Consider the following 12,922-nt stretch of genomic DNA (forward strand, 5'->3'; position numbering starts at 1 on the left):
ATTGTAGTATATTTTTGGAAACAATAGCTCTCAACTTGTCTTTAAAAATCTACTAAATCCTACTATGTACCCAGTCAGATCTAGTCTCTGTGATTTCTATGTCTAATACTATATTGTAAAATCTTTAATAATTTAAAAATTATTCAAATTAATTTTTTCCAGTTTTATTTATATCCTTAGTAGACATTTCATTATCTACTGAAATAGATAACATTTGAAATTAATAAAAAAACTCATACAAATACCAGATATTTTAAAATTTATTTTTTATTCATTTTCTGATTGTGACATTATTCTGAGAGAAGAGGTATATAAGCAAGGTATTATTCCTACTTGTCAGATAAAGCTTAGGGTCACAGGGCTATATAATTAATAGAGGAACTTAGACTAAAGGGCGGTATATATCCTTATTTTACTAATTGAACGATATATCAGTATAAAAAAATATAATGAAAGATGAAAAGGCTCTTTCCTCCCTTACCAACAAATGTTATCCCTAAAGATTCAGCTCCCATTGAACTCCAAATATAACCCTAATATCCAGGAAAACATCTTCATTTTGCCTGTTCTCCTAATATCACCTCTACTTACTGTTTCTTATGTAGCATTACTGGTACTATGTTTCCATGAAAAACGACATCCCATTTTCAGACCTTACCCCTTTAAAGGTGGCTTGGTGTAAAATAAATCTTTTATTAGAATAATGGATGTTATGGTACTAATAATTTTGCAAGGTGTAATACCCATGTTTTAAAAACTTTAGTATTAAGCAACATGACTGATTGGTGAAAGTTTAAGTACAGTACAGAAAATCTGTTAAGCAAGATTATACACTCAGTTAAAAAATTGGGAGGAAATGCCCTACTTTTCATGGCATATCATAGTTTTTCATGGACCATTACAATGCCTAACACATTTTAAGCTTACATTAATGTTAACTTGTGGCATTATATACTTTTTATACTTACTGTCTGATATTCTTGAGGAACGGTCTGCTCTGCACCAAGGTTACATACTTGCCTAGCTCTCCTCATAAGTTCCTTGCATTTCTGCAATAGTCTCTGTCTATTTTCATCCAACTCAATGAAATGTTGCTATTACAACAAAAAGAAATATTTTGGAAATTTGAACACAGGGCTATTTTATTAAATTACCACAATATTACATATCAAATAAATTATAAATTTTGATTGTGATAAGCAAATAATCTGAAAACTGTGATGAGCAAATAATCTGAAAACCGTATCTCAAATCATGACTGCTTTTATTGTAAAGGTTAAATTTAAACTTAAAAAGAAATCAGCACATTAATATACAGCACTTCTCTAATCCATAAGAGCTTTACAATTTAAACTGAATTACCTTTTCCTCAGTTTAATTTAGCTACCTATAATTTCACTCTAATAAAATTTGAAATACACACTGTAGGCATCATCTCAAAAACTCAGCACTCAAATGTAAGTAGAACCTTTAGTATTAGTTTTCCAAATGCCTTTCATGTACCTATCATTTATTCACGGACACATTCATTCCTTCACCAAATAATTATTTAGAAACTATTAAATGACAGTTTTTATTATGCACTGAGCAGAGAAATGTAAGGGGAAAGACACACAAAATCACTGTAGAAGAAACCGCTATTATTTATTAAAAACTTAGGTGCTAGGTACTTCATACACATTATTTCTCACTTTGCGCACGCACGCACACACACACACACACACACACACACACACACACCGGGGGGGGGGGGGGGAGACACACACACACTAAGAGGAATTAAAGCAACTTGTCCAAACACATTTAGCTAGAGGCTGGCAGGATTCACTCTATGCCTACTTACAAAACTCATGCTCTTTGCATTCTAGCATGATGCCTCTCACTGGGAGATGACTGAACAGAGGAAAGCAAAAGAGTATGTGTATGGTGGGGGCAGAGGATGCAGGAAGGTCAGAGTAGTCACAGAAGTTATGACACATGAATGGTCTTAAAAGACAAGTAAGAAATTACTAAGGAGGAAGCAGCACAAGGCATTCCAAGGATAGGTGATCACACATGTAAAGACAATGGAAGCCTCAAAGACCCACCTATTTATGCACAAGATCTAACGTGCAGAGGAGAGGTAAGGATATAAAAAATCAGTGGCAAAGTGGGTAAGAGCTAAATGGGAAAAGTTTCATGTGTAATGAAGAAGGTCATCATGGATTGCCTTCTGTGGGCCAAGCTTTGTTGTAACCACTATATGTTAATTAATCTAATTCTCTTAACAATCTAAAAGAAATATATTATCTCCTTTTCTAGACATGGTTCAGATATTAAGAAACTTGTTCAAGATTATGGAACTAATAGGTCAGCAGGTTTCTGAGAAAGAAGATAGGTCTAGCTTGCTCTTTCCATTAAACTTCAAACTTTGGTCTGCACAAAAAAAGACCCAGGGTGGGGGTAGGGGTAGGATTTTTAACAGTATGGATACCCCAACCACATGCCAGATCTGTTCGATTAAGTTCTCTGGGGCTGAGTCCTGGACATCTGTATTATTAACGAGGTCCTCGGGTGATTAAAAAAAAAAAAGTTTTAAATGATTTTTAGAGACAAAGTAAGGGAGAAATAGAAACATCAATGTGAGAGAGAGATATCGATCAGCTGCCCCCTACACATGCACACACACACACTGAGGATCGAGCCCGTAACCAGGGAACATGCCCTGACTGGTAATCATACTGGGACCTCTCAGTCCATGGGGCAACGCTCAATCCACTGAACCACACTGGCTTATATTTAAGCATACAAATTTGATAGCAAATAAACTAAACCAAGACAAATGTTATGAAAAGTTAGAGGATATACTGGACTGAACCGAAAATACAAGCAAGCCTTCATACTAATCACTATGGCTTCCTTGAATTAATTCCTCAGCCCCAACACCCTGAGAGAAATAAAAGAAAATGTTAAAGACCCCTAGTCACCCCTACTCTGCTCTCAAGGGCCCAACACACTCAGGCAAATGTAAAACAAAGGGCAGCTGGATGGAAACGAAACACTTTTAGTCTCCTATCCTGCTTCCTATTCCTCTGGACCTTGCTAAATGAAGTGTTACAACATTATGGAGAAGAAGTATCCTTGAGTTGGACACTTAAGGATCTTTCCTTGGGACAAAACCTCATTCAACAATTTCCTTCTATTTGGTGGTATATGTCTAATAAATCTTTACCAGAGATGTTCCTAGAATACACACATTAAAAATTTTATTTATTGATTGATGGAGAAGGGGGGGGGGGCAGGAAGAAACACTGAATACACATCTATCAGCTGCCTCCTTGCACAGGCCCTGACAGGATCAAACCTGCCACCTTTGGTGCATGGTACGACATTGCAACTGAGCCACACAAGCCAAGGCTATACATACATTTTAGTGACATACCTCTTCACATAGCATCTGCCCCCCCATTATTGTTTGAATTTGTTTTGGGGGAGGGTAAGGAGTGGAAAGAAAGGGAGTACAGAATTACATAAGATAATGTACAGTTAGGCTAGTAAAAGGGCTATATATACATTTCTATTTAGAGTCTAGCCTACAATAGTTAATAGACAATAGAAACATTTCATCTATGTAACAAATATAAACAATATATAAAAAATACTTCCCACCAACATCTCAGAAACATTAGTATTATCTTTTCTCTGAAATTCTTTTTGAGAAAATTCAATTGTCATGAAAGGTGTACAGAAATAACGACATTAAACAAGGAAAACCTTCTCTAAGAGGGCCCTCTAGTGGACGAAATCAGAATTGTTCATAGAATTTCTTATTAAATAGCATATACACATGAAATTAACACAGTAATTATTCTATGTAACAACTTGTTAAAATAAGAGCCAAATAAAATGAAAAACATTTTCTATATGAAAGAAACCAAACTAAGTTCTAGATAGCATGAGTTTTGAACTTTTATTAAAATACTAGTTGTAAATTAAAACATTTCTTCCTCAATTTTCCTTTAATACAAATACAAGCACAAAATTTCATTCCAATTTAAATGGTCTCAAAATCAAATGTTACCAGTAAGTTTTACTACATATAAGACAGGATACATATTACAATAAAATAATGGCAATAACACTATTTACTTGGTAAATAGTCTACCCTGTCCCCAAATGTATCTTATTTTTAAAATGTCTCCTTTGAAATTTCTGTGTGTGGGAGAGTGCTAAGTAGGCAGAGGAGACCACCTTAGATGAAAGCACAGAATTTAGATTAGGACAAACACATTTCCAATTCTCTAATTTGTATCGATCCTGATGTCCATCTATACTTTTAAGGAAATACTGGCTTCATGGTAGGTGGCACACTAAGCACCTTAACATATATTATTAAATTGATACCACAATATCCCTGCAAGTCAGGTAGGTATAATATCTACGGCTGAAGATAACAGGCTTGGAGTGGTTAGGAAACTTGCCCGAGGGAAATAACAAAAACAAAAAGTAATAGATGTATGCCCATTTGTCTATCTCTATATCTGGATTGTCCTAAAAATATCCCAGAAGGTAGTGACATAATTACCAAACAGAGGCTCACAACCATTCGCCTTTCTCGGGGGATGTTTTGTAGGTCTGGGATCCCGTTTCTCTATTTTCTTTCTCCAACAATTTGAGGAGGTGTCAAACTTGAGGATGGTGGTCAGCTACCCCTAATTCCCTCAAGGATGACAATCCCCTCTGAAATTTTGTGTCAGCCTTCTTTTGTGAACTTGTATGTTTCCATGATCAGGACAAAACCAGAAGTGGTAATAATGATTCCTTAGTGCAATCTGCCAGGTATTCAAAGGATAAGTGTGTGTGTGTGTGTGTGTGTGTGTGGGGGGGAGTGATAAATTTCTCCTTGTTTCAAATAAAGCAGGACAGCAAGAAGAAGGGTAAAAACATATGTATGGGTAGCACTGGCCGGTTTGGCTCAGCGGTTGGAGCATTGGCCTGTGGACCGGAGAGTCCCAGGTTCGGTTCCCACTGGGGGCACATACCAAAAAACAAACAAACAAACCAAAAAACATGTATGGATAAAGGACAGCAAACATGAAAAGAAAAAACAAGAAAAAGAGGAAAGTGAACTACCATATACCTGCTCTACTATGTATTCTTTCACTATCATTCCTATTTAAAATGTAGGTAGTGATTATGGTCAGCTGGTAACAAATTTATCAAGTATACACTGCAAAAAATAAAACTTTATGATAGGGTTGGTAAAATAATTATAAATAAAAATATTAAATAATTTTCAGATCAAAGGAAAAAGGGAGAACTGTGCAAAATATTGCTAAGGAAAAAGTGAGGGGTTGTACCAACTAAGATTAGTATGGAAAAACCTGTCTAGGGTGGGTGTGCGTGTGGAGGGAGGAGGGTAAGAAGTGGAGAACTTAAGTGGGTATTATTTCCAGGTAACAAAATCTAGAGGGACAAATACCTAATCAGAGGTTATTTCTCTGGACAGTATAATGTGGCCATCTTTGTAAACAATTAGTGACTCAAAGACTGAAAATAAAACATCCTCCCAAGAATCTCTCCTACAGCTCCATTTGAAATATGAATGTTTCTACTACTACTAACAATGGATCATAAGAATACCCTGTCATTCTGCACCTAATCTTCTTCTAAAAACTTATCTTTAGTGTAGAGTGTATTACAGATGCTTACTCCTTTTCCCCCTATTGACCCCCTCCACAATGCCCACCCCCTTCCCCACACTACTGTCTATATGCATAGAAGTTCTTGGTTTATCTCTTCACCCCTCCTCCCCCTTCCCTCTGAGGTTTCTCAGTCTAATAACCAATTTGCACTTCTTAATTCCTTCACCTTCTTCACCCATTACCCCAACCAACCCCCTCCCATCTGGCAACCAACAAAAAGTTCTCTGTGTCCGAGTCAGTTTCTGTTCTGCATGTTCATTTTGTTTGTAGATTCGATTGTTGATAGATATGTATTTATTGCCATTTTATTGTCCATATTTTTTATTTTCTTTTTCTTCAAGAAGATCCTTCACATAATACTGGTTTGGTGGTGAACTCCTTTTAGCTTCTTCTTGTCTGGGAAACTCTTTATATGTCCATTGAGTCTAAATGACAGCTTTGCAGGATAGAGTAATCTTGGTTGTAGGTTCTTGCTTTTTCATCACTTTGAATATTTCTTGCCACTCCCTTCTGGGCTGCAAAGTTTCTTTTGAGAAATCAGCTGACAGTCTTATGGGAGCTCCCTTGTAGGTAATTAACTGCTTTTCTCTTGCTGCTTTTATGATTCTGTGTTGAACCTTTTATGTTTTGATTATGAGGTGTTTGGTGTGGGCCTCTTGGGGTTCATCTTATTTGGGACTCCTTGTGCTTCCTGGACTTGTATGTCTGTTTCCTTCACCAAGTTAGGGAAATTTTCTGTCATTATTTTTTCAAATAGGTTTTCAATTTCTTGCTCTCTCTTTTCTGGCGCCCCCATGATGTGAATGTTGGTACGCTTAAAGTTGTCCCACAGGCTCCTTACACTATCCTTGTTTATTATTTTTTAAATTCTTTTTACTGTTCTGATCGGGTGTTTTTTGCTTCCTTATATTCCAAATCAATGGTTTGCTTCTTGGCTTTACCTACTCTACTATTGATTTCCTGTAAATTATTCATTTCAGTTAGCGTCTCCTTCATTTCTGACTGATCCTTTTTTATGCTCTTGAGGCCCTAAGTTCCTTGAGCATCCTTATAACCAGTGTTTTGAACTCAGCATCTGTTAGATTGCTATCTCCATTTCGTTTAGTTCTTTTCCTGGAGTTTTGTTCTGTTCTTTCATTTGGGATGTTTCTTTGTCTCAGTTTGACTGCCTCCCTGTTTGTTTCTATGTTTTAGGTAGAGTTGCTATGTCTCCTAGACTTTGTAGAGTGGCCTACTGTAGTAGGTGTCTTGTAGGGTCCAGTGGCACAGCCTTCCTGAATCACCCCAGCTTTGTCCTCAAGGTGTACCCCTTGTGTGGACTGTAATCTCCTCTTGTAATTGACTTTTTTTTCTTTATTGATTTGAGAGAGAGAGGAAGGGAGAGGGAGAGAAAGAAACATCAATGAGAGAGAACATCAATTGGCTGCCTCCTGCATGCCCCCCACTGGGGACTGGGCCCACAACTTGGGCACGTGCCATGACTAGGAATCGAACCAGCAACCTCTTGGTGCATGGGCTGATGCTCAACCACTGAGCCACACTGGCCAGGCTCTTATAATTGACTCCTGATTGCTGTTGGCACATTAATGAGAGGGATTTACTCAGGCTGATCAGCTGCAAGGACTGGCTGTGCCCACTATCCACCGACCTCTGACTCCCTTGGAGGAGCAGCTGTAAAGGGGCCCACCACACAGAGCAAGACTTACTTTAGCAGGGTTCTGGTACCCACTAAGTCTACTCCTTGAGTGTGTGGCTTGTGGAGGTAGTTGGGTGGTGGTGCTTTGATGTGGTCTGAAGCTGTCCACTGGGTGTGCTGGCTCTGGGGCAAGATCAGCCACTGTCTGTGTTTTACCCAGGGCCACCAGGCATAAGCTACAAAGGGATCTGTAGATGGCTGCTGCTTGTGCTGGGCTTAGAGGTGCCCAGGCAAAGCCAAGTTGTGAACCAAGGCTGGCTACTCTAGTGCCAGGCTTAGGGCCACTTAATGAGAGGTATAGGGCTCTCTGAGACCAGATGCTGCCTGTTTGAGAGAATTTAGGAAAATCTGAAAAAGGAGCCAAGACAGCCAAGGCCATTCCTATGGTAAAGCCACTGGACACAGTTTGTGTGGGCCTGAAAGTAGGGTGGGGTAGGGCCTCAGGGAATCACCAGGGCAGAGCAAACAGTGGGGGCCCCATGGCGGAAGGGTTCACCAAAGGAATAACAGCCTCTGCCAGCATATCTGTTAGAGAAAGCTGCCCTACAGCTCTTGCCCCAATGCCAAACAACTCAGTTCTTCCCCGTATATCTCTGGAGCCTTTCAAGCTGCCTCCCCGATGCTGGAGCCTGGAGGGTGGAAGTCAGTCCTTGTGTGGGCCCTGTAAGAGAAGCTGCCTGGCCTCCAGCAGCCTCAACCTCAATCCCTGCTGGGTTTTTTTTTTTTGCATTTATCTTTGGATAGAGTGTGTGGGGGGGGCATCAATGTGAGACACATCGAGTGGTTGCCACCCACACAACCCCAACCAGGGCCGAGGACGAACTGCAACCGAGGTACGTGCCCTTAGCGGGAACCGAACCTGGGCCTCTCTGGTCTGCAGGCCGATGCTCTAACTGCTGAGCCAAACCGGCCAGGGCTATTGTATTATTTTTTATATGAACAACTATAAACCTATTTTTGCCCCACCTTGTATTCAGAATGATTACTGCTACTCCTACTGCTTCCCTACCTCTTTTTTGTTGGTGGGGAGGAGAGAAGGAAGAAACTTTCCCATCTTCCAAGCCTCTGCCTTTGCTCAAAGTGAACAAATTCTAGCATATTAAACCTGACCTTGAGCTCCCTTTGGCTCGCTAGGTGTGTTTGTGTTTTCCTACTCTAAGATGCTTATTTGCTAGCAGAATTCTTTTTTTTTAATCCTCACCCGAGGATATTTTTCCATTTTTTGTACAGATAGAGTGGGAGGGAGACGAAACATCGATGTGAAGGGACACATCGAGTGGCTGCCACCCGCATGACCAACCAGAGCTGGGGACAAACTGCAACCGAAGCACGTGCCCTTAGCAGGAACCGAACCCGGGTCTCTCTGGACTGCAGGCCGACGCTCTAACCGCTGAGCCAAACTGGCCAGGGCTGCTAGCAGAATTCTTATTCCCACCCCCGTTTTTTCTATCCATAAGCTTTTTCAGGAGGCCACAGGGTTTGAAGAAGCAGACTTTAGAATAATGAAGTTTCTCTTCCACTTTCTTTTTTTTTTTTTTTTATCCTCACCCGAGGATATTTTTTCTATTTTTTGTTCAGATAGAGTGTGGGAGGGAGAGAGAGAGAGAGAGAGAGAGAGAGAAACATCGACGTGAAAGGGACACGTCGAGTGGTTGCCACCCACACGACCCAACCAGAGCCAGGGACAAACTGCAACCGAGGCACATGCCCTTAGCGGGAACCGAACCCGGGTCTCTCTGGACCACAGGCCGACGCTCTAACCGCTGAGCCAAACCGGCCAGGGCTCTCTTCCACTTTCATTTACTCTTTCCATTCATCTGTACAGTCCTATGTCTTTATTTCCTAAAACCTATTCTCTAATGACTCTTTCCACAAAAAGACAGTACAAAAATTTTGTTCACTTGTACACAACAGGTACGTTTGTGAAAAGTTAAATGTAAAGTGAATCACATACAGACCACTGCCAGAGTAGAATCTGAGAAAGCAGAAGAGTGGAAGGGGAAGGGTATAAGGGGACTTTGAATACATGATAAGTTTTAAAAATCTGCAACAAATGTGGTAAAGTGTAATATATGTTTAACAGGAATAGTGGACATATGGATTTTATATTACTCGTTCTACTCATATATATAACTAAAATTTCATACTTTTCAGTTTTGAAGTGTAATTGATGAATACACTGCACTATTTTAAAGTGTACAACTTTATAATGATGAATTTTGACAAATATATACAACATCAGTGGAACCGTCACCACCAAGATAATGAGCATATATCTCTATCACTTTCAGCAGCTTTGTATCCACCCCTCCGTAATCCATCCCACTGTACCCTCCCCAGGCAACCACTGATTTATTTCTCTCATTAGGCATTCTGCAGTTTGTAGAATTTTATATAAATGGCATCAAAGTTTTTTAGTCTGGCTTCTTTCACTCAGCATAATTGAGATCCACCATGTTGTATGTATCAGTAATTCACTCCTTTTTATGGGTATACTGTAATTTGTTTACTCTGTTCGCAGATATATGTTTAGCTTTTAAGAATCTCCCAAATGGTTTTCCAAAGTGATTAACACTTTAAATCTCTACCAGTAAAGTGTGTTAGTTTCGGTTGCTGTACATCCTCACCTTCACTCTGGTATGCTCAGTCTTAAAATTTTAGTTATTCTAGTGGTTCTTTGGTGTTAGCTCATTATTATGGCCTTAATTCATACTTGACTAATAAGACTGGGAATCTTTTTATGTGCTTATTTGCTATCTGCATACTTCAGTGAAGAGTATGCTTAAATCTTTTGCCCATATTTTGGATTGGGTTGTCTTCCTTGTATTGAGGTCTTTTTATAATATCCATCAGATGTTAGCAAACATTTTCTATACAGAGCCTTAGGTTTTGAGGTCCACATACAGTCTGTTACGTATTCTTCTGTTTTAACCCTTTAAAAATGCCAAAATTATTCTTAGCTTGCAGAAAACTTTACATAAACAGATTTAGCACACAGTAATAGCTCTTCATCTAGATACAAGTCCTTTGTCAGATGTATGTTTTGCAAATATATTCTCCCAATTAACTGAGTGCCTTTTCTTAACATCTATTAAACAGAATGTTTTAAATTTTGACAAAGTACAACCTGATTCCTTTTGTGTTCTATTTTGCCAAATCTAAGGGCACTAAGATTTTCTCTTACGTTTTCTTCAAGAAGTTTATATAGGCTTAGTTCTTACATTTAAGTATATGACCCTGGTTCACTGTTTTGCATATGACTATTCCACTGTTCCACCACTATTAGATTATTAGATTAGATTATTCTTTCTCTATTGAGTTGTCTTGGTATCTTTGCAAAACAACTGACCGTACATCTCTGGAACCATTGACCCATGTCTATTTTTTCAGCAATACAATAATCTCTTCATGATTGTAGCTTTATAATAAGTCTTAAATTTAGATATTGTCACTCAAATTGCTTTTTTAGCTTTTCTAAGTCCATTGTATTTTAGAATGAGTTTGCCATTTTCTAAAAACTAAAAACCCTGAGAATTTTAATGTATCCATAGATTTAGGGAAGAATTGACATTTGAACAAATCTTGAATCTGTGAACACAATCAACCTCTCCATTTACTTAAGTGCTATTTTAACTTCTGTCAGCAAAGTTTTATAGTTAACAGTGTACAGGTCTTATAAATATGTCCCTAAGTATTTAATATTTTCGATGTGATTATATACAGTATTGATTTTTACATTATTATTTCCAATTATCCGTTGCTAATATATGGAGCCACAACTGATTTCTGTATAATGAACTTAAATTCTGCAACCTTGCTAAAATCACTATATTTCCAGGAAACTGGTAGTCTTACAGCAGCAGAGACCAGAGATACTGCTAAACATCCTACAATGCAAAAAAGACAGAACCCCACAAAAAGACTTACCTGGCCAAAAATGTTTATAGTGCTGAGGTTGAGAAACCCTGTTCTAGAGGCTTAATCAAACTGAAATTTAATCTTTCACAACATTATTTCATAAGTGGTGGGTGTGTCCTTCCATCAGGATACACATAAATATCTGGCTATCATTTTTGTGATGTGAGCAGCTAATGTGATCCACTGATTCTGATTCATCAGCAGCTGCAATGTGATAATATTCTAATATGACAAATCCTTCTGCATATATTACCTCAATTACTTCTGATAAAGAAAACCTTCCCATCATCATTTTTTGTTTATCCTAAATAACAGGTTCACATAGGAAATGCAAGATTCTTTCTTTGCTATTTTTCAAAATGAGCTGGTTCCCTAACATCCTCTAAAGGTGACAATTATTTTTTTAAAGTATCATTATAAATTCACAGATTAAGATATTTTGATGTGTTTCAGTCTGTTATCACTGCATCTATAGTCAGTAGGAGATTCTTCATATTAGCTCCTGAGTCCAGTCATCTTTAATAACTTCTTTGCTTCCTGGCTTGACAATATAATTGAGGTTAATCTCATACATTTCTTACCCTGCTTGGGAATCAACCCTTTTTCCAATGGCTGATTTTAGTGGCAAATAGTATTTAGAGGCAAAAATCTGGGTCTTTTCAATAAACAGATCTAGGAAATTTTTTTTTCTTTTGGAAAAAATACATTGAGTTCATGAATTCAACTTAAATATTTCAAGGTTTTTAACATTCCTTTGTTTTATATCTGAATCTGTATTCTCTTATGTTCAAAATCCTAATGACACTAACATCCCTTACTTGCTTTATCCTATGATGTAATGTTTTCAGAATAACATTACAAATATTATATAACTGAAATAGTACAAGTTTTTTGGCTTTTTTTTTTTGTAGTTCTTTTGTCCTTACTATCAAATTTCTTTGTTTCATATCAACTGCAATATTTTTTCTCTAGAAATTATACTGCAAAGTCAAAACAAAGTTAGAGCCCTGGCCATGTTGCTCAGTTGGTTGGAGTGAAGTCCCGTACACATAAAAGGTTGTGGGTTTGATTCCTGGTAAGGGTGCATATGGGAGGTTTTTCTCCCTCTTAAAAAAAAAAAAAAAAAAAAAAAATCAGTACTTATCCTTGGTGAGGGGAAAAAAGGCTAGATTCATTAGTTTCATTGTTATGTTTGTCTCACTTCATATATCTCTTCATGTGACTAGTAGTAATTTGTATCCTTCAAAATAAAACTATGATCATAAGTATGGCATTTTCTTGAGTTCTGTGAGTCCTTCTAGTAAATTACGGAACCTGAGGTCACAGGAAGCTTCTGATTTGTAGCCATTTGGTCAGAACTGCAGGTGGCCCAAGGACCCCTGAACTTGCAGCTGGTGTCTAAAGTAAGGGCAGTCTTGTTGGGGACTGTGCCCTTAAGTTGTAGTCTGATGTCAACTCTGGATGGTTAATGTGAAAATATATTACAGTACAGCAAAATAGGGATGTCTTTAAACTTGGTTTTGTTGTATATATGCTGTCCATGGATTTGTTGTTAAGTGAATTTGAGACTCAAAAACTATGCCAGTTTACTACCATGTCGCCAGCTTTTCTTTGTGTTTGAAGT

General features: G+C 38.1%; 1 protein-coding gene across 4 annotated transcripts in view; it reads right to left on the reverse strand.

Annotated features, from left to right (window-relative positions):
• The window catches only part of SMC5 (structural maintenance of chromosomes 5), a 105,494-nt gene that overhangs the window by 9,674 nt on the left and 82,898 nt on the right, over positions 1–12,922 (reverse strand). For all 4 annotated transcript variants that reach the window (XM_036260918.1, XM_036260917.1, XM_036260916.1 and 1 more), the window contains one exon: positions 969–1,094. In XM_036260918.1, coding sequence (XP_036116811.1) covers positions 969–1,094 — 126 coding nt within the window. The remainder of the gene's footprint in view (positions 1–968; positions 1,095–12,922) is intronic.

This window comes from Molossus molossus, unplaced genomic scaffold, assembly GCF_014108415.1.
Source record: "Molossus molossus isolate mMolMol1 unplaced genomic scaffold, mMolMol1.p scaffold_m16_p_14, whole genome shotgun sequence".
Classification (NCBI taxonomy): Eukaryota; Metazoa; Chordata; class Mammalia; order Chiroptera; family Molossidae; genus Molossus; species Molossus molossus.